The sequence below is a fragment of the Bos mutus genome, chromosome 17 (genome assembly GCF_027580195.1).
Source record: "Bos mutus isolate GX-2022 chromosome 17, NWIPB_WYAK_1.1, whole genome shotgun sequence".
In the NCBI taxonomy this organism is placed as follows: Eukaryota; Metazoa; Chordata; class Mammalia; order Artiodactyla; family Bovidae; genus Bos; species Bos mutus.
In genome coordinates this window covers 37,266,877-37,290,127 of record NC_091633.1, presented here as the reverse complement: position 1 = coordinate 37,290,127, position 23,251 = coordinate 37,266,877, and the positions used below count along the sequence as shown (strand labels likewise).

Genomic DNA, 23,251 nt, shown 5'->3' with positions numbered 1-23,251 from the left:
TTTAAAAATGAAGTATCTTAAACATTATATTCATGTCATGAGCAATGTTCCTATAAATCAAGTTTTACTATAAAATAATCTTAGTCTTACTTAATGAAGATGTAAGTCCCTTGAGAAGTCTTCAGCTACAGCCCAGTTTACCCTGTGACCTGCCTTAAAGCATCATTCCTCGACTACCACTCCACTCAAAAGTACTCAACTATCATTTCTTGCAAAAGACCCATTTCTCTATTGATTCCCCCTTTTTCTCAAGACATCTCTGCTCCCAGCCTCCTAGGAGTATTAATTTTCTGCATTATTTCTATTTTATCTTCCCCAAACACATAGACAAACAATTATGGTTCCTGTTACGTAGTGGTTAACATAATGAAGCCCATAAACTGAATTTAGAAGTGAAACAGATTTCCTGAAAGACAACTCAAGGGGACAAATACTATTTTGCTTACTCAAAAAAACATAATTTTAATCCTATCATCAGAAATATGTAATAAAAATTAATCATCAGTATATCTGACAGTACCAAGGATGGGAAGAAATAAACACAAAAGAGGTAGTTTTCAGTGAGCTGTATTACTTTCATGGACTTCCCAATAGCTTTCCTTTTAAGACTGTAGGATTCTTTTTCTTATTATTAGAGATACATACTTAAGATTTTCAGAAAGGACAGTATGCCTAAATGTTTTTTACATTTTAAAGAAATCACCACCAACAAAAAGTGAGAATGCATAATTAAATAAGAACAAAATCCTAATATAGCAGGATACACTAATAATTGGATATGAATACTGGATACTGGTATCAGAATGCTGATAACTGAATGAAGGTATTAATTATCTGAGTCTCACCTGTGTTTGAAAAATTCCATTAAGAAAAGTTTTCCGAAAAGTAAATTCAGTGACGTGAGAGAACAAAAGCTGAATACCTCAGGAAATAATGCTTATTTCCCACTTTTTGTGTTTTCACAGAAAAGAAACTCCAAAGAGTAAAATTCCTGGTTTATTTCTCCATTATCAGATACTCCTTCCTTTTATAAGCAGCAGTGACTGATAAACTTGAAAAAAGAAACTAGGCATGCTTACCTCAGCCCTCCTTCTCTCTGAGATCTGCTGGTCTAAAAAAATACTTTACTGATATTCTACCATACGGTAGACTTTGTACAGACTTCATGAGTGGAAACTCATTGATTTCTGCCTTTGGATAAGTATGGCTAATTCAGGGGTGAAGTATTACTAAGCCTACTTGGTCCAGATCTAATGCTATACTCTCAGATTACATTAATCAGTAATGAAGACATATTTTATCTTTAAAAACAGGTTGCATGGCTTTTAAAATTTAGTTCATAAGGTCGTGATAATAGAAGACACTAAAATTCACAGACTAAACAGTGCAGTTAATATTTCTAAAAGTGACATGAAAATATAAGACGGCTTAGGTAAGTAAGACAATACCGTATCCTTGGCTCAGTGATGAGTAAAACTCCACTTGTAAGTCATAACATACATATGTGATTACTTTAGGCTAATATTAATATAAGAGCATTAATATTTGATGGCATTAAATGTATTTGTTACCTTACCTGAGGAGAGATCTCCTTGCTGTAACAACAGCGTGAGTATCATGCAACACTCTTCCATTTGGCTTAATGCACTGACTGTAATTGTATTCACCTGTGCCTATAGCCACAACTTCGTGCTGTCCAGCTGAAAAGAAAAGGTTAACAGAAGCAGATTATTTTGACCTCCTCCTTCTCTATGTTCAACCTCCACCTCTACTTTACCATCTTTTCATATTTATATTCAACAAACTGTTATTTAAGCATCTATTTACTGGATTGGCCAAAAAGTTTGTTCGTTGTGTTTTTTTTTTTCCCCCCTGTAAGGTGGCACTAGCAGTACTTAGTTTCAATTTCATTTGAGACAACTGTTAAGATTGTATTGTGACACCTATCCTATCAGCATGCATTTAAAAAAATTATCCAAATTGGTAAATCTTTGTGTAGCCACTTTAATACTGAAGATGGAAGAAAAACACCAACATTTTTGGCATATTATGTTTTATTGTTTCAAGAAAGATAAAAACACAACTGAAATGTAAAAAATGTTTTCTCCCATGTATGGAGAAGGTGTTGTGGCTGATCGAAGAAGTCAAAAGTGGTTTGCAAAGTTTCATGCTGAAGATTTTTTGCTGGACAATTCTCCATGGTCAAGTAGACCAGTGGAAGATGACAGTGATCAAATCAGTCATTAACTGAGAAAAATCAACATTATGTCACATGGGAAATAGCCAACATATTCAAAATATCGAGATCTAGTGTTGAAAATCATTTGCACCAGCTTGGTTATGGTCATCATTCTGATGTTTGGGTCAGCATAAATTAAGAGAAGAAAATCTTCCTGACAGTATTTCCACATGTGATTCTCTACTTAAACATAATGAAAACATTCCATTTTAAAAACAAATTGTGATGGGCAATGAAAAGTGGACACCATACAATAATGTAGAACAGAAGAAATCATGCGGCAAGTGAAGTGAACCATGACCAACCCCACCAAAAGCCAGTCTTCACTGAAAGAAGGTGATTTTGTGAACATGGTGGGACTCCTCTATTCTGAGTTCCTTCCAGAAAACCAAACAATTCCAACAGTACTGCTCCCAACTAGACCAACTGAAAGTATCACTTGATGAAAAGCATCCAGAATTAGTAAACAGAAAAATGCATTATCTTCCATCAGGATGATGCTAGATCACAGGTTTATTTGACGACCAGGAAAAAACTGTTACAGCTTGGCTGGGAAGTTTTGATTCACTCACTGTATTTACGAGATACTGAAACTTCAATTCTCTTAACGGAAAAAATTTCAATTCCTTGGAAGACTGTATACAGCACCTGGAATAGTTCTTTGCTCAAAAAGAAAAAAAAGCTTTGGGAAGATGGAATTATAAAGTTGCCTGAAAAATGGCTGAAGGTAGTATAGCAAAATGATGAATAGGTTCCTCAATAAAGTTCTCAGTGCCCTTCATGGATTACAGCCTTATTGTGGCAAAGGGGCTTGTGTAACTCTGAAGCTGAGCCATGCCATGCAGGGCCACCAAAAACGGATGGGTCATAGTGAAGAGTTCTGAAAAAACAGGATCCATTGGAAAAAGAAATGGCAATTCACTCTTGTATTCTTGTTAGGAGAACCCCATTGATAGTATGGAAAGGTAAAAACATAGGACACTGGAAAATGAACCCCCCACCACAGGTTGGAAGGTGTCAAATATGCTACTGGGGAAGACTGAAGGGCAATCCTGAGAAACCTGTATGCAGGTCAAGAAGCAACAGGTAGAACAGTACATGGAACAACAGAGTGGTTCCAAATTGGGAAAGGAGTATGTCTAGGTTGTATGCTGTCACCCTGCTTACTTAACATGATGCAGAGTACATCATGTGAAATTCCAGGCTAGATGAAGCACAAGCTGGAATCAAGACTACGGGGAAAAACATTAATAACCTCAGATACGCAGATGACACCGTCTTCATGGCAGAAAGTGAAGAGGAGCTAAAGAGCTCCTTGATGAAGGTGAAAGAGAAGAGAAAAAAAGCTGGGTGAAAACTCAATATTCAAAAAATTAAGATCATGGCATCAAGTTTCATCACCTATGGCAAACAGATGGAGAAACAATGGAAACAGTGACAAACTTTTATATTCTTTGGCTCCAAAATCACTGCGGTGACTGAAGCCATGAAATTAAAAGATGCTCACTCCTTGGATCAAAGCTATCAAAAGCCTGGACAGTGTATTAAAAAGCATAGACATTACTCTGCTGACAAAGGAATGTATAGTCAAAGCTATGGTTTTTCCAGTAGTCATGTATGGATGTGAGAGTTGGACCATAAAGAAGGCTGAGAGTCAAAGAATTGATGCTTTTGAACTGTGATGTTTGAGAAGTCTTGAGAGTCCCTTGGATTGCAAGGAGATCAAACCAGTCAACCCTAAAGGAAATCAACCCTGAACTGGAAGGACTGATGCTGAAGCTCCAATACTTTGGCCACCTGATGTGAAGAGCTGACTCATTGGAAAATACCCTGATGCTGGGAAAGACTGAAGCCAGGAGAAGGGGATGACAGAGGATGAGATGGTTGGATGGCATCACTGACTCAATGAACATGAGTTTGAACAAGGTCTGGGAGATGGTGAAGGGACATGGAAGCCTGGCATGCTGCAGTTCTTTGGGTCTCAAAATGTTGGACATGACTGAGGGACTGAACAACAACTAGTAAGAATGAAGCAGGTGGGCCAAAGCAGGTCAGCTGTGTGTCTGGTGGTCAAAGTAAAGTCTGAAGCTGTCAAGAACAACACTGTATAGGAATCTGGAATGTTATGTCCATGAATCAAGGAAAATTGGACATGGTCAAGTAGGAGACGGCAAGATTGAACACTGACATCTTAAGAATCAGTGAACTAAAATGGACGGGAATGGGAGAACTTAATTCATATGACCATTATATCTACTACTATGGGAGAGAATCCCTTAGAAGACACAGAGCAGTCGTCATAGTCAACAAAACAGTCTGAAATGCATTACTTGGGTGTGAGCTCAAAAACAACAGAATGATCTCGGTTTGTTTCCAAGGCAAACCATTCAACATCCAGTAATCCAAGTCTATGCCCTGACCACTGATGCCGAAGAAGCTGAAGCTGACCAGTTCTATGAAGACCTACAACACCTTCTAGAACCAATACCCATAAAAGATGTCATGATAGGGGACCAGAGTGCAAATTAGGAAGTCAAGAAATACCTGGATTAACAGGCAAGTTTGGCCTTGGAGAACAAAATGAAGCAGGGCAAAGGCTGATGAATTATGTCAAGAGAATGTACTGCTAACTGATGCTACTGCTAAGTCACTTCAGTCGTGTCTGACTCTGTGCGACCCCATAGACGGCAGCCCACCAGGCTTCCCCATCCCTGGGATTCTCCAGGCAAGAACACTGGAGTGGGTTGCCATTTCCTTCTCCAATGCATGAAAGTGAAAAGTGAAAGTGAAGTTGCTTAGTTGTGTCCAACTCTAGCAACCCCATGGACTGCAGCCTACCAGGCTCCTCTGTCCATGGGATTTTCTAGGCAAAAGTACTGGAGTGGGGTGCCATTGCCTTCTCCGAGAGAGAATGTACCGGTCATAGCAAACACCCTCTAACAACAACACAAGAGATGACTCTACACATGGACATCACCAGATGGTCAATACCAAAATCAGATTGATTATATTCTTTGTAGTCAAAGATGGAGAAGCTCTATACAGTCAGTAAAAACAAGAGCTAACTGAGGCTTAGATCATAAGCATCTTAATGTAAAATTTAAGCTTACACTGAATAAACTAGGGAAAACCTCTAGGCCATTTAGGTACAACCTAAATAAAATCCCTTATGATTATACAGTAGAGGTAATGAATAGATTCAAGAGATCAGATCTGGTAGATAGAATGCCTGAAGAGCTACAGAATGAAGGTTCACAACACTGTACAGGAGACAGTTGCCAAAACCATCCTCAATAAAAAGAAATGCAAGAAAGCAAAGTGGTTGTCTGAGGAGACTTTATAAACATCTGAGGAAAGAGGACAAATGAAAGTCAAGGGAGAAAGGGAAAGACAAACTCAACTGAATGTAGAGCTTCAGAGAATAGTAAGGAGAGAGAAGGCCTTCTTACATAAACAATGCAAAGAAACAGGAAAACAATAGAATGGGAAAGACTATAGAGATCTCTTCAAGAAAACTGCAGATAACAAGGGAACATTTCATGTAAGAATGGGCATAATAAATGACAGAAATGGTAAGGACCTAAAATAGATTAAGAAGAGGTGGCAAGAATATATAGAACTACTATACAAAAAAGGTCTTAATGATCCAGATAACCATGATGATGTGGTCACTTACCTAGATTCAGATATCCTGGATTGTGAAGTCAAGTGGGCCATAGGAAGCATTATTACAAAACTATGGAGGTGACAGAATTCCAACTGAGCTATTTCAAATCCTAAAAGATGATGCTGTTAAAGTGCTGCACTCAATAAGTCAGCAAATTTGGAAAACTCAGCAGTGGCCACAGGACTGGAAAAGGTCAGTTTTCATTCTAATACTAAAGAAGGGCAATGCCAAAGAATGTTCAAACTGCCATACTACTGTGGTTACTTCACATGCTAGCAAGGTTATTGCTCAAAATCCTTCAAGCTAGGCTTTAGCAGTGTGTAAACGGAGAACTTCCAGATGCATGAGCTAGGTTTCAAAGAGGCAGCAGAGCCAGAGATCAAACTGCCAAAATTCATTGGATCATGGAGAAAGCAAGCAAGTTCCAGAAAATCATCTACTTCTGCTTCATTGACTATGCTAAAGCCTCTGACTGTTGATCACAACAAACTGAAAAATTCTTAAATAGCTGTGAATACCAGACCACCTTGTGTGTTAGTCTCTCAGTTATGTCTGACTTTTTGCTATCTCATGGACTGTAGCCCAGGCAGGGTCTGATGTCCATGGAATACCAAATCACCTTACACCCGTCTCCTAAAAAAATCTGTATGTGGGTCAAGAAGCAACAGTTATAACTGGACATGGAAAACAGACTGGTTTGTTCCATGGAACTAATGGAGTGGTTCAAAGTTGGGAAAGGAGTACGACAAGGCTGTATATTGTCACCCTGTTTATTTAACTTATATTCAGAGTATGTTATGTGGATTGCCAGGCTAGATGATTTGCAAGCTGGAATCAAGACTGCTGGGACAAATATCAATAACCTCAGATATGCAGATGTTACCAGTGTAATGGCAGAAAGTGAAGAGCAACTAAAGAGCCTCTTGATGAAAGTGAAAGAGTAGAGTGAAAAACCTGGCTTAAAACTTAACATTCAAAAAACTAAGATCATAGCATCCGGTCCCATCACTTCATGGCAAATAGATGGATAAAAAGTGGGAACAGTGACAGATTTTATTTTCTTGGGCTCCAAAATTACTGTTGATGGTGACTGCAGCCATAAAATTAAAAGACACCTGCTCCTTGGAAGGAAAGCTATGACAAACCTAGACAGTATATTACAAAGCAGAAACATCACGTTGCCGACAAAGGTATGTATAGCCAAAACTACGGGTTTCCCAGTAGTCATATATGGATGTGAGAGCTGGACCATAAAGAAGGCTGAGCTCCAAAGAATTGATCCTTTTGAATTGTGATGCTGGAAAAGAGTCTTCAGAGTCCCTTAGACTGCAAGGAGATCAAACCAGTCAATCCTAAAGGAAATCAACCCTGGATATTCATTGGAAGGACTGTTCCTGAAGCTCTAATACACTGGTCACCTGATGCTAAGAGTTGACTCACTGCAAAAGACCCTGGACCTGGGAAAAACTGAGAACAGGTGGAGAAGGGGGTGGCAGAGTTTGATATGGTTAGATAGCATCACCAACTCAATTGACATGAATCTGGGCAAACTCCATGAAATAGTAGAGAACAGAGGAACTTGGTGTGCTACAGTCCATGGGGTCACAAAGAGTCAGACATTGCTTAGTGACTAAACAACATCATCAACATTCTTGGTGAAAATAAAAAATCTGTCTCTTACTCAAAAACAAAAGGAACTTTTTGGCCAACCCAATAAATGCCAGGTATTAATATAAAAAGAGATTAGGTTAAATGAGTGAATTAGGCCTATAATTCAATGAAAAATTCTGTTTTACCATTTTAAAGTTAGCAAAACCATTGACCAAAAATATGGAAAAATATCAATAATTCCACACCTTCAAATAAGAGTTTGAGAGTCTTCCACAAATGAACTTACTTACAAAACAGAGAGAGGCTCACAGACTTAGAAAGCAAACTATGGTTGCTGAAGGGAAGGGACAGTTAGGGAGGTGGGGATGGTCAGGTACACACGTTATATTTAACATGGACAACCAACAAGGACCTATTGTATAGGACATGAAACTCTGCTCAATGTTATATGGCAGCCTGGACGGGAGTGGGTTTCGGGGAGAATGGATACATGTACATGCACGGCTGAGTCCCTTCACTGTTCACCTGAAACTATCACAACATTGTCAACTGGCTATACTACAGTGCAAAATAAAAAGTTTAAAAAAAAGTTTGAGAGTCTCCTAAGAAGCAAAGTTTTAAAAATACTTCAATAATATCTCAATTTAAAAGGCAGATGTTTTACATTATACTTTGTCTAAATTTTTGCCTTTTATGAATAAAGGCAACAGAATAACCTTTTGCTGTGTCCCATTTCAGATTTGAAACCCTATGTTCAGAAGATACCATTCATTTTTCTTTTTACCTCCTATTTATGTGGACTTTCTATAACCCAGTCCTTCTCAGTTTGAGATCATCAACTTAAAATAATCACTCATGTATATAGTTATATTAATATATGAACCTCATGGTAGGCATAAACCAAAAATCTATAATAGAGATGTACGCAAAAAAGAGAAAGGAATCCAAACTCGACTACTACAGATGGTCATCAAATCACAAGAGAAGAGAGCAAAAGAAAAAAGGAACAAAAGAGAACTATAAAAATACGCTGAAAACAAGTAACAAAATGTCAATAAGTATTAACCTATCAGTAATTACTTCAAATGTAAATGGACTAAAAGCTCCAATAAAAAAGACATAAAGTAGCTGAATGAATAGAAAACAAGATACACATTACTGCCTGCAAGAGACTCACTTGAGATCTACAAAAACACACAGGTTGAAAGTGAAAGGGACAAAGATTTTCCATGCAAATGAAGAAAAAGACAGTAAAAAGATAAAAAAGGGCACTATACAATGATAAAGGGATCAATCTGAAAAGAACACATAGCGAGTGTAAATGTAAAGCATTCAACATAGGAGAATCCAGATACATAAAGAATGTATTAATAAACATAATGGGAGAAATTGACAATAATACAATAGTAGGGGGCTACACCCCATTTACATCAATAGCCAGACCATCCAGACATAAAATTAATTTGAAAACACTGGTCTTAGATGACACACCAGACCAGACAGAATTGAACATATATGGAACATTTCATCAAAATAGCAGAATATACATTCTTTTCAAGTGTATGAAACAATCTCCAGGACAGATCACATGCTATGACACAAAATAAGTCTCAATAAATTTAAGAAGACTGAAATCATATTAATATGAAGCATCTTTTCTGACCACAATGCTATGAACGTGGAAATCAATTACAAGAAAAGAAACATAAACACAAACACATGTATTTTAAACAACATGGTACTAAACAATCAATGGGTCACTGAAGAAATCAAAGAGGAAATTAAAAAAAATATCTAGACACAAATGAAAATGCAAATACAATGACCCAAAATCTATGGGATGTAGCAAAAGCAGATATAAGACTGAAATTAAAACAAGTCTAGGGACTTCTTAGGTGGTCCGGTGGTTAAGAATCTGCCTGCCAATGCAGAGAACAAGGGTTTGACCCCTGGTCTGGCAAAGAGTTGGACACGACTGAGCGACTGAACTGACTGACTGACTGACTGGGAAGGTCTCACATGCCAGGGAGCAATTAAGCTGGTGCACTGCAACTACTGAGACCACACGGTCAAACTAGAGAGTAGCCCCTTCTCACAGCAACTAGAGAAAAAGCCAGTGCAGCAATGAAGATGCAGCACAGCCAAAATAAAATAAATAAGTCTACTTCAGGAAAGAAGAAAATTTTCAAACAAGTCATCCAACCTTATACCTAAAGGAACTAGAATATAAGAAGAAACAAAAACTAAAGTTAGAATTTTGAGCAAACTCCAGGAGATTGTGAAGAACAGGGAAGCCTGGCATATTGCAGTCCATGGGGCTGCAGAGAGTCGGACATGACTGAGCAACGGAACAACAACAAAGGTTAGTAGAAATCATAAAGATAACAATGGAAATGAATAAAATAGAGACTGAAAAAAACAAAAAAGATCAATGGAAAAAACAGTTGGTTCTTTGAAAAGAAACAAAATTTATAACCTTTAGCCAGATACATAAAAAAAAGACAAGCCACATAAATAAAATCAGAAATGAAAAAGGTTAAATTACAACTGATGCCACAGAAATATAAAGAAATATGAGAGGTTACTATGAACCATAATTTGCCAATAAAATGCACAAGCAATAATAAATACCTAGAAACATACAATCTCCAAAGACCCACCAGGCAGAAACAGAAAATATGAACAGATTAATCACCAGTAATGAAATTGAATCAGTAATATAAAAACTCCCAACAAACAAAAGTCCAGAACTAGATGGCTTCACAGGTGACTTCTACCAAACATTTAGAGAAGAGTTAATACCCATCCTTCTTAAACTATTCCAAAAAATTAAAGAGGAAAGGTCACTTTCAAACTCACCTTACAAGGCCAGCATTATGCTGATACCAAAACCATACAAAGATACCACACAAAAAAAATTTACAGATCAATATGCTTGAAGAACACATATGCAAAAAAATCTTCAGCAAATTATTAGCAAACCAAATTCAACAATACATTAGCAGAAAGATCATATACCATAATCAAGTGAGATTTATTCGAGGCATGCTAGGATGGTTTAATATCCACAAATCAATGTGACACACCATATAAACAATTGAAAACTAAAAAGTACATTATCTCAATAGGTGAAGAAAAAGCTTTCAGCAAAATTTAACATGCTTTATGATTAAAAACAAAAAACTCTCAACAAAGTGGGTAGAGATAGAACATACCTCAACATAATAAATGCCATATATGACAAATCACAGCCAACATCATACTCAATGGTGAAAAGCTGAAAGCAATGTCCTCTTAAGAGGATTAAGACAAAGATATTCACCCTCACTACTTTTATTCCACATAGTATTGGAAGTCCAAGCCATGGTAATCAGATTAAAAAATAAATAAAAGGAATACAATTTGAATGGAAAGAAGTAAAACTGCCATCCATGATATACTATATACAGAAATTCTTAAAGACTCCACCAAAAAACTATTACAACTAATACATGAATTCAGTAAAGTTATATAATATGAAACTAATATACAGAAAATTTCTGCATTTCTATATACTAATAATGAACTATCAAAAAAGACAAATTAAGAAAGCAATACCACTTAAAATTATATCAGAATGAATAAAATACATAGGAATAAATCTAACCAAGGAGTTTTGGAAAAGACTTGTACTTAGAAAACTGTAACATACTGACAAGGAACTGAAGATGACAACAAACAAATGCAAAGATACACCATGCTCAAAGACTGGAAGAAATTAAGATGGTAATGACAACCCTATATGCAAGACAGCAAAAGAGACACAGATGTAAAGGACAAACTTTGGACTCTGTGTGAGAAGGTGAGGGTGGGATGACTTGAGAGAACAGCACTGAAACATGTATATTACCATATGTGAAATAGACGACCAAACCAAGTTTGATGCATGAAGCAGGGCACTCTAAGCTGGTGCACTGGTACAACCCAGAGGGATGGGATGAGGAGGGAAGTGGGAGGGGGGTTCAGGACGTGGTGACACATGTACACCCAAAGCTGATTCATGTCAGTGTATGGCAAAAAACACAATATTGTAAAGTAATTACTTTAGCCTCCAATTAAAATAAATAAATCATTTTTTTGAAATGACCATACTACTGTCCAATGCAATCTGCAGGTTTAGTGCAATCCCTATTAAAATACCAAGAGCATTTTTCACAGAACAGGAACAAACTGTAAAATCTGTATGGAAACATAAAAACACCCAAATAACCAAAGCAATCTCTAGAGAGAAAAAATAAAGCATGGAGGTATCATGCTCCATGATTTCAAACTAAGCTGACCCTTGAATAATCATATATATCTTCTCTTCCTATCTAGGTTAAAAAAAATCCTTAAGAATAGGAACCAAATATGAAATTTTTTTTATCATCTACAGTGTCTTATTCAGAGATGAATATAAAATTCAAATGCTTTTAATATCAATATAGAACATTAAAGGATAAAAGATAAAATGTAATTGAAATCACATTATAATAATTACAGGAAAAACCAGAGATTCATGATTTTTCATTTTTTAATCTTTTATTACTTGATAGTGAAGAAAATGTTAATTTTTAGAGAGTCCTCAATGTTTGTTATAATGAGGTTAGATTTCAAGTAGGTAGTGATTCCAACATAGTTACTGATTAAAATGTTAAGTATTTTACCATTCTGCAGTTCTCTATTGGTTCCTGTTCAGTATACTTTATCTCTTTGAGAATGTGTGTTTAACAACCCACACCTACTAGAAAAGGCTATTTCAAATTAATGCAGCACCACTATCAATAGGGGCAAAGAAAGTTAATTAAATACTACCACAGTATCATTAAGTTACTTAATAGTTTTTCTATAAACACATAACAAATACTCACACTTACCTCTTTCAATTATAAAAGCAGCTAATGAGTTGCTACATTTCAGATAGTCTGATTGACTAGAAATTAGTTGACTAAATGTTTCTTTAACAATCTGTGAAATCTTTGCAAACTGAATATGTCTCCCTTCTAGAAAAAAAAATCAAATGCAACATGAATTTGAAGAACACTGTGCTTTATTCCAGAGGCCAGAATAACCTTTCAACTGAATGAGTTAATTTTCAGAGGTATGTAAGCAAATTTATAATTTATGTCATGACTGAGATTTTAAAGCATTCCATTCTAAAAGCATACAAGTTATTGAGCTGTTGGATAGATTTTTGTTTAAAAAAAGAAGCGCAAGTATTACAAATTAAAAGATTACTGATTTGTATTTGATAAAATATTGAAAAGTTATACAGGACACAAGACAATTCTCTGTTATAAGGGACTGTCCCACATTGTCTGACAAGCACAATCTCAGTGAAAACCAATAGTCTTCCCTAATCACTGTGATAATCAAAATATACTCCTTAGTATTTGCCCCACTGAGAACCACTAAATAGCACTAAACACTTAAACTCTTGATATTGTTCCATGTTCCTACCAAAAAAAAAAAAAAAAAACCAGACTTTGAAAGGAGATAAAGGTAGCTTAAAGTAATTAGGATTACTACAGAATTATAACCAAGAATATATATCAAAACTTACCCATGGACTTTTTAAAAAATATGAAAGTTTTGAGGTTCTGAGATAGGACCTTGGCCACCTATTGCTTGTGTGTATATATATATATATATATATATGCTTGTGTATCCCTAGGGAAGAATCATTATTCTAGAGAATGAGAGGTTGCAGAATCACTTAATAGAGTATTTCTCAAAGTTTACTTGTTTACTAAGCCACTGAAAGTTCCTGATGTTCCATGATGGCTGCTAAGTAGTCTTATCAAATGGTTTGCAGTCCATGATATCTTCAGAGGAAAAAAGTAATGACACAATTTTGCTCTCATGCATTGCACATATATGAAACATATAAATATACTTTCATAGAAATTATTTTCTTACCTGCTTAATAAATATATTAAAAAGGCAAACAAATGATAAAAATTTTAACATTATTAGTCTTAGTTAATACAACTAATCTCAGGCCATTTACAAGTTTTTATTTATATTTGTCAAACTTGAATTTTTCTTTGTTAATATTGTCAAAGCTTTCTTAGCAAAAACAGGTAAAGTCACATCAAAAAGAGTTAAAGAACTTCATAAATAAAATCATAAAATGAAATTCTGAGGGAAAGAAGAATGAACTACTGGTTATATTCTTTTATCTAACCACAATGTGTGAAGGTATAAATTATTACAATTGCCTGCTAGCATATATTTCATTTAAATTTGCAAAAACCATTGTGCGGCATAAAAATTAGTTTTTGGTGTTAGTAAAAATGTATAGTGTATACTAAAAATATGAATGAGAAGTATTCAGCAACTTGGCTCTGCTTATCACCAAAATCTTATGATACAGGAGAAGCATACTCATTTAATGATATTTTAAAATGAAACCTTTTTTTCACTCCAACAGCAATATAAAAGGTGTATATTCAGAAGTCTTCCTCTCCAAATGCAACCACTATTATCAAGATGGATATTTTGATGAACAAAAATATAAACAAATAAATAAAAACATATACTACTTTAAAAAATAAAAACTGGGCATGCTAAAATCCACTCTGCAACTGGTCTTGGGCATCATTCAGAGGTAGACATTAGTGCTACCCTCCTTCTTAATGGTTCCAAAGAATGAATATAATTTGCTTCATCACGTCCTATATGGTTAGGCTTCCCTTGTGGCTCAGCTGGTACAGAATCTGCCTGCAATGTGAGAGACCTAGGTTTGATCCCTGTGTGGGGATGAAACCCTGGAGAAGGGAAAGGCTACCCACTCCAGTATTCTGGCCTGGAGAATTCCACAGACTGTATAGTTCATGGGGTCGCAAAGAGTCGGACAAGACTCAATGACTTTCACTTTGACTATATAGTTAGCAATTATTTTGTGCAATGACACAGAACAGAAAAATACACTGCAATTAATACTGACAGAACAAGAATTATGTGTGTGGCAGGACAATGTTTCGCTGCATATAAAAAGGTTGTACCTAAATATTATGAAGAACATTTAGAAGTTAACAACATACTGATAAAACTCTTGATCTTAACTGGCTGTTGAAGGAAATAATGAGTCCTGTGAATATAAACAAATCTTTGCTACTAAATGGATCTCTCATTAGCATGCATATGAATAAGGAGCAATACCATTTTTCCTATACATGTGTGCTGCTTGCTGAGGAAATAAAATGTTCTCACAAATCACTGGACGTGAAGGATGAGATAAAGCATTACATATATGATGTTAACACCATTTCCTTGATTTCCGGCTGCTAATTTCAAGTGATCCTTAGTATCATAAGGAACCTCAATCTATCTTTAGAACCAAAATATCGTTATATTAAGTGAAGATACAGTCCAGTAAAAATACGGCAAAGTAGACAGGCTGTGAAAAAATGATACCTTCCAAAACTGGCCCAAAAGGAGCTGTTCAGGAGATTTTTATGTATCTCAAATCTGTTCTTCAAAGTGATAATATTCAACTCCTGTGTTTACACATAAGCATGAAGAATGATATTTGTCCCTCCTTTCCTAACAGAGAATTGTTAATTTTTAACTTTTTAACTCCTTACCTGAGCCTACCAAACCTGACTCTACTCATGTATTTTTGTAAACACATTGTTAACCACATACTCAGGGTACCAGTAATCTGCATTATCTGCCCATGATCAACCTAAGATTCTTTCTACTATTCATTAAAAATGTCCACTGAATGTGAAAAGACTAGAGCCCCTTTCAATATTAAGAGATCATTCCTGTTGAAATGATCACTCACTGTCCTTCTGTTCATCAATTCCTATGATCATTAGATCAAGTGACAATATTTGACTGAATATATTTAACTATTGGTTGATTTTGCCTTTTGAATGTGCCTATTTCCCCTGGTCTAGTAGTTTTACTTGAAACAAGCACACAAATGTACACAGCCTTTTTCTGTCTCAGAAAGACCATGGAAAACCAAGCCTGAAAGTGTTTTCAAATCCTAATCCTCAGACCTGGAAAGGACAAAGAAAGAAATGCCCTTCTTCATTTTAGATCTGCAAATACTCTAAATTTTAAAGTCTGAAGTGTTACTACTATGTAGGCAATGTAGAAATTAAGGATAATTTCCTGCCTTTCAGGAGATTAACAATCTAATGGTAAAAGTATACAACAATCACCATATAGTGTTGAATAGAATAAATACTACAATAAAATAATAGCAGTTACTATTTAGTGAGCACCTACTGTGGGCCAGGCACTGATCAAGATTTTGTACATGCATAAATTAATTTAAACCTCACAATAACCCTATGAGGCAGTTATTATTGTAGCCATTTTACAGGTAGAGAAATTAAGGTGTACAGAGAGAAGTAAGTGGTTATAGGTCACACAACTAGTAACTTTAATTGCAGTTACAGTTTTCTTGAGGTTGAGTAACAACTAACATTAAAAGAAAGTGAACAGATTGAAATGACTATCCCAACCATCAAGCACCAGAAAGTCACTGGATTTCATTAATGACCAGGCCACCAAAGCACAGAATTTTCAAAAAAGCAGTTACATGATATTGATAAGTCATCTCTTCATAGGAAAAAAGCCACTTCTTCAATTGTTCCTCTCCAATTTTATTATTTGTCTAATTTTTAGCAGAGTATGGAAGGAAATACTCATCTTTGTAGAAGTGTGACAGGTTTGAATAATAAAATACTAATGCACATTTTCATACCTATGCATATTTTAATTGTATGCTGTTATAATTTTTAATTGGGTTAATCTTCTTTTAAAAATTATCATAAAGGACTTTCCTACCATAATGTACTTTTGAAACATATACTGGTTCAGGTGAAACAATAGGTTCTGCAGGGATAGGAGGAGGACCTGTAAATAAAACAAAATCATAAGGTAAAAATGAAACTTAAATGTTCAAAAGGGCAGGTATAATACTATTCTGTAATAAAACAACAATCCAAGAATGATTGTTTTTTCTATATACTTCTGCCAACTCTAGGCCATCAATTATCCATTAGCTCAGCCTTTCTAAATGTGTTTATTATACTGAAATCAATTATACAAACACCAAATTATACATTTCTGGTTCCCTATTCTTATGCTACTATATAGCTTGCTTTGTAACAGATTCAACATTCTGAAAATCGGTTAAAATTAAACCCTAGTTTAAATGCTTATGAACAATTTTACATTTACAGTAATACCAGGTAAAACATTTGTAAGATATTTGTATTTAATATTCTATCAAAAATTTAATTTAGTAAGTAAAAATTATCATTTTACCAGAGTATTTTGTAGGGGAATACTTCAAAGTTTTCTAAGTTATTTATTTAAATGAACTTGTTAAATGAGTAATTTAAAGACCTAAACATAATTCAGAAACAATTTCATTCTTTTGTGCCAGTAGCACAATAAAAATAATTGACATGAAAAAAAGTTTTCTAAGTTTTTTACCCAATTCTTTGCAATAGCTTTCTATTTGGTTCCAAATTAGGGAATCCAGGAAAAACAAGAAAAAAGCAGGACACTAAATCAAAGGGACAAAAAAGATCAGTAAAGTTTAAATGAAAAAAGTCCAGGAGCAAAGGTTCAACTAAAGTAGTTAGCATCTCTCAAGAATCATTCATAAAGACAAAGGCAGTAAACAGAACTGCTACTCTGTACCTCACTTTGAGTAAAATGAAAAACTGGTTGAAAACACAGAAATTAACAAAGAAGGATTGACAATGTCATCTTGGGGTTCACATTAGTTAAGTAAATGTTGACTATAGTTAGATATATACACTCTGAACTTTAGATAAGCACAACTCTAAAAACTCAGAGGAAGACGGATTTTTTTCCCATCTGTTCAGTGGGTGAAATGAAAACTAAAGATATTAATCTTGTTTATCAAGCACAAATGCTTTCAATAAATAAGAAAATGTGACTGTACAAGTTGGTCTACATTTTGAAACACCATAAACAAACAGGGAAAATAATCTTGAAAAAGAAGAAGAAAGTTGAAGGACTCACACTTCATGATTTCAAAACTTAATACTAAAGTGACAGTAATCAAAACTGTGGTAATGTCATATAGACCAATGAAATAGAATAGAGAGTGCAAAAATAAATTTTTTAAAAGGCCTTGGAGGGAGGAGGTAGGAGGGTTCAGGATGGGGAGCACATGTATACCTGTGATGGATTCATTTTGATATTTGGCAAAACTAATACAATTATGTAAAGTTTAAAAATAAAAAAAATAAATAAAAATAAAAAAATAAAAGGGCTTCAAATAATCCTCAACAAGAGCACCACTACCATTCAATAGGGGAAATGACAGCTCAGTTCAGTTGCTCGGTTGTTTCTGACTCTGTGACCCCATGGACTGCAGCTGCCAGGCTTCCCTGTTCATCACCAACTCTCAGAGCTTGCTCAAACTCAGGTCCATCAAGTTGGTGATGCCATCCAACCATCTCATCCTCTGTCATCCCCTCCTCCTCCTGCCTTCAATCTTTCCCAGCATCAGGGTCTTTTCTAATAAGTCTAATGAGGGGAAAGAACAGTCTTTTCTAAAAATGATGCTGGAAAAACTAGATATTCACATGCAAATAAATGAAGTCAGATCCCTTAAATAACACTATTATACAAAAATTAACACAATATGGATCAAAGACTCAAACATCAGAGCTAAAACTATAAAATTCTTATAAGAAAACATGGGAAAAGCTTCATGACACCGGATCTGGCAATGATTTCTTGGACATGATGTCAAAGGCACAGGAAACAAACAAAAAAATTGACAAACTGGACTTTTTCAAAACTCAATGGACATGGGTTTGGGTAGACTCCGGGAGCTGGTGATGGACAGGGAGGCCTAGTGTGCTGTGGGTCGTAAAGACTGGGACATGACTGAGTGACTGAACTGAACTGAAAGAAAGTTTAGTCATAATTAATGCATTTCTGTCATTCTTTGAGAAAACAATGTTCAATATTAAAATGCTATCACAGAGACGGGAAAATGCTACTTTAATGTTCACAAAAAAGGAAAATATAAATGTTTAGAAACTAAAAATTATAGCCAAAGGGCAGAAGATTTGCTAGCCCTAGATAAACATTTTGAAAACTTTTAGGGAAATGCATTTTTCATGATTCAATTGTAAATATCCTTTTCTAGTAATTAAATTAGAAATTGGGAAATTCTGTAGATATGTTTTAACTTGATTTCAACAAAGTATTTTAATTCTTTGAGGGTATAAGTTGGGTCTTATTTGAGTCTAGATTCCCAGTGTTTATCACAGCCCCTGAAACACGCACGCATGTGTGCATGCTCAGTCATGTCCTCTTTGCAACCCCATATGGGCTGTAGCCCACCAGGCTCCTTTGCCCATGGAATTTTCCAGGCAAGAATACTGGAGTGGGTCGCCATTTCCTCCTTCAGGGAATCCTCCTGATCCAGGGATCAAATTCACATTTCCTGCATCTTGTGTATTGGCAGGTGGCTCCTGGGAAAACTGTCTGAAACATAGCAGATCTTCAAACCACAGATTTAGTGATTTGAATGTATGCAATGGTTGGAAAGAAACAGGGAAAATATTTCTGGGCACATACCTAAGTGTGTTGATAGCTTATAAAAAATTATATAGAGAGATTTTTCCATTAATAAACTGCCAATATATGTAAGACAGCAAAATCGCGTCTAGTCCTAAAAAATTAATAAATCTGAAATACAGGGAGCAGAAATATGAAAATTAACAAAATACTTCCTGAGTAGTTATTTAATCCAAACTATGACAAACTATTTTTAAAATAATGAAATATACACATCAAATTTGAGACGTGGCAAAATAGATCACTTTTAATTATTAAATAATGGTTTTACTTAAACAGAAAAATTAAAATATATGAAATACAGATTGTACTTTAAGAACAAAATGACCTTAAGGGAAGTATTACAAAAGATATACTACAATTAACAAGTTATAAACAAAAAAAAAGTCCAGTCATAAAACAAAGTGATAATTTGAATTTAAAAATAGTCAACTGTCACTGTTTAAATCAAATTTAAGTGTTTTTCTTTATTGAAGTTGCCTCATTTATAGGGAAAACAAAATGTAATCTAAATGAACTCAAAACCAAAATGAATAAATTAAAAAAAATCAAAATGAATGAATACTGAAAAAAACTGTTACTGTTTACTATGCTAACACATATATTCCTCAAATTGATTAATAACCTCTGTTAATTGATTATGTTACTCTTCACCAAGCACTGGTTAAAGGCTTTGCATGCGTTATTTATTGAATTCTAAAATGACAGATATAGGAGGTATCTATCTTTGTCTCCATTTTTGAAATGATGAAACTAAGGCTTAGAAGGCAAACAACTTATCTGTCCAGGGACAATACTCAAGACAGAGCAATCTATTTCTGGAGTTTACACTCTCAATCTACTTGCTGTGTTACCTTGCTGCTGCTGCTGCTAAGTCGCTTCAGACTGACTCTGTGCAACCCCATAGACGGCAGCCCACCAGGCTCCCCCGTCCCTGGGATTCTCCAGGCAAGAACACTGGAGTGGGTTGCCATTTCCTTCTCCAATGCATGAAAGTGAGAAGTGAAAGTGAAGTCGCTCAGTCCCGTCCGACTCTTAGTGACCCAATGGACTGGAGCCTACCAGGCTTCCCTGTCCATGGGATTTTCCAGGCAAGAGTACTGGAGTGGGGTGCCACTGCCTTAGGCCCTTATTTTCGCAAGCAATCCTACCATTATCAAATTTAACACAAGCAAATATCACAAAAATTGCATAAAAACCTGTCCATGTTAAATGTATAGTTTAGGAGCATAACAAGAATCCAATAAATTAAAGAAAAAACTAAGTTTCAGTACTCAAACCCATAACAAAGTTACTAGACAGTTCAGCAACATGTTTATATCTTTGGTGCTAAAATATATAAGAGTATTTTAACTACTATCAAATAACTCAGCAATCAGCAAAAGAAGGAAATAATTCAAATTCTGCTACCTCTATCGTGCAGTTGGCAAGTAACTTCATTATTGTAAATCTTTCAGATGACTCTTTCTGGAAAATGAAGCATTTTACAACACTACTTTATACTAAAAAATATTTACCTGATGTTTCTGAAATTCTTGGTTCAGGTTCATTCAGCTGTAGAAGCTCATCAAGAGCTAATTTTGCTGCATTGGATCTAGACTCCTTTTTGTTTTGTCCCAGTCCAGTCTTGTATTGAATACCATCCACCACAGCACAGAAAGCAAAATATGGTCCCATAACATTACCTTGAAAAGTAACTCAGAGTAAGTTGTAATACTTCACAGAATGATCTTACAAAAGATGTCTGTTACATAGGAAAACATTCCAGTACAACTTCATAAAACAATCTCAGCTTGACAGTTTTTCTGTAGGGCCAATACAGGTTTTAAGTATAGCTGAGTGGACCCCTCAACTTGTTCTGAGGAAAACTTCAAGCAGCTAGTGTGGCTTCAGATTCAGCATCAACAATAGGGCCAACTTTAGAGTACATGTCACACACAGAGTGACAGTGTCTTGTATAATGCCTGGCAGTGGTAGGCATTCAAATGTCTATCTAATGATCAATGAAAGGGAAAATGTGGAGCATCTGGCAACACGTCTCCTTTCAAACCTCAGTACCGATGAAGTTGAATTTTTCCTGTCCTCTGAGTGCCCTGATACTCTTAAAAGCTCCAGAACAGAAGGAATTCCTTTGAAGAAATCCTATGTTTAGAACAGTCTTATGGACTCTGTGGGAGAGGGAGAGGGTGGGAAGATTTGGGAGAGTGGCATTGAAACATGTAAAATATCATGTAGGAAACAAGTTGCCAGTCCAGGTTCGATGCACGACACTGGATGCTTGGGGCTGGTGCACTGGGATGGCCCAGAGGGATGGTATGGGGAGGGAGGAGGGAGGAGGGTTCGGGATGGGGAACACATGTATGCCTGTGGCGGATTCATTTTGATATTTGGCAAAACTAATACAATTATGTAAAGTTTAAAAATAAAATAAAATTAGAAAAAAAAACACTTAAATTTTGCTATTGTGAGTACAAAAGCAAATTAATAATGTTTTTAATGTTCATGCTGAATTCAAAATAGGAAATTATCCTCATAAACTTCCACTGAGTTTAAAAGAACTAAAATAACTGTTGTATTAGTTGTTTTCACTTATCTTTTATTTTAATAACATGTTTATCTTTCCTACTTCTTAATTTAAATAATGGAATAAAATGTTCTTCAGTAAAAAAAAAAAAAAAAAGAAATCCTATGTTTCTATCAGAGTCACAGAAACAATCCAAATCCATCACAGCTTTAGGGTGCATAGTGGGGATTTACATGGGAAACCAAAACAAACAATAATAAAAAAGATATTCTAAAGAACGAAACTGTTCAATCATCCAAAATTCCCAGAAAAAGTATCTTTACACAATTACATTTACCTAGTTTTCATATTTTCCTGATGAAAAATAAAATGGAATCCTCTCCTAATTTTACTTTTTGGTATTCAGACTATAGCCTTCCTAATAGTGTTAGTTGCTCAGTCATATCTGACTCTTTGTGACCCCATGGTCTGCACCAAGCAAGGCTCCTCTGTCCATGAAATTCTGTAGACAAGGATACTGGAGTGGGTTGCCATGCCCTTCTCCAGGCAATCTTCCCAACCCAGGGATCAAACCGAGTCTCCTGCCTTGCAGGCAGATTCTTTACAGTCTGAGCCACCAGGGAAGTATAGGAGGCCTTTAAGAAACTTAAGTCTTTACTTTGGTTACAAATGGCTAGGTACACTGTCACTCCACATAAGCCTCTTTATTATTATTTTCTCACATACTCCAATAACTGCTAGGTTTTTAAAATGTACAACAAGATTTTATAAGCAACTCCAGACTGGATCAGGGTAAACTGCTTTCCTCCCAACATCTATGATCTCAGTTTCCCAAATTTCTTCCTTCATGATCACCTGAGTTCCAATCCAAATTGAGTAAACCTGGGACTCATATTTTTAACAAGTGGCCCAGATGATTCTTATGTTTGAGATACTATGCATCAAATTTGTTAATAAGTATCCTGTATCAGAGAGATGAGACTTTAAGCTTCATCTTGTTTCTGCCCCAGGTTCTTAAACTTTACCGTCATCTAAATCCACACTACCTAGCTGGTTTAAAAATACTGATACTGTGTTTTTTCTATCAAATCTACAGAATTAGGTAATTCGACACTACTATGCACATGAAATGAACACTATGAACAATCACTTGGGTTGTGTTTTTGAGTTTTGCTTAGTTCAATTAAGAGTTGACCAACAGAATGGCAGAAAGCTAACTAATTACAGAAAAATTCAGTCTATAGTATTGAACACATCCAGTTATCCAACCTACAGTGACAGGACTAGGAAAACTCTACCTTTTTTTGGTCACCTGTTAATGTACTGCTGTTTCACCCAAATCAATGACTAGAAATTTGGCTTCACTATGACAATCTACTACATATAGTAGCTCTAAGATCCCTATTGTTAACAGTATCAGTAACAGAAAATTAAAGAAAGGAAACTACTTGATAATGTGTGTGTGTGTACACACACATATGCACACATATGAAGATTTTTAAAGATTGTGCTCCTTTGCTTCACATGCTTTTAGCCTATCAATGCCTCTTAAGAGCAGGGGGCAGTTTAAGAGAGAACAGAGAAATTAAGTCACGGG

At 35.5% G+C, this 23,251-nt stretch overlaps 1 protein-coding gene across 3 annotated transcripts in view; it reads right to left on the bottom strand.

Annotated features, from left to right (window-relative positions):
* Positions 1-23,251, bottom strand: part of ADAD1 (adenosine deaminase domain containing 1) — an 87,628-nt gene that overhangs the window by 62,219 nt on the left and 2,158 nt on the right. For 2 of the 3 annotated variants that reach the window (XM_070385611.1, XM_005908341.3), the window contains exons 4-7: positions 20,648-20,815; positions 16,344-16,412; positions 12,413-12,538; positions 1,577-1,700 (exon numbers count right to left, since the gene is read on the bottom strand). In XM_070385611.1, coding sequence (XP_070241712.1) covers positions 1,577-1,700; positions 12,413-12,538; positions 16,344-16,412; positions 20,648-20,815 — 487 coding nt within the window. The remainder of the gene's footprint in view (positions 1-1,576; positions 1,701-12,412; positions 12,539-16,343; positions 16,413-20,647; positions 20,816-23,251) is intronic. The other variant, XM_070385612.1, reaches the window with a different exon arrangement.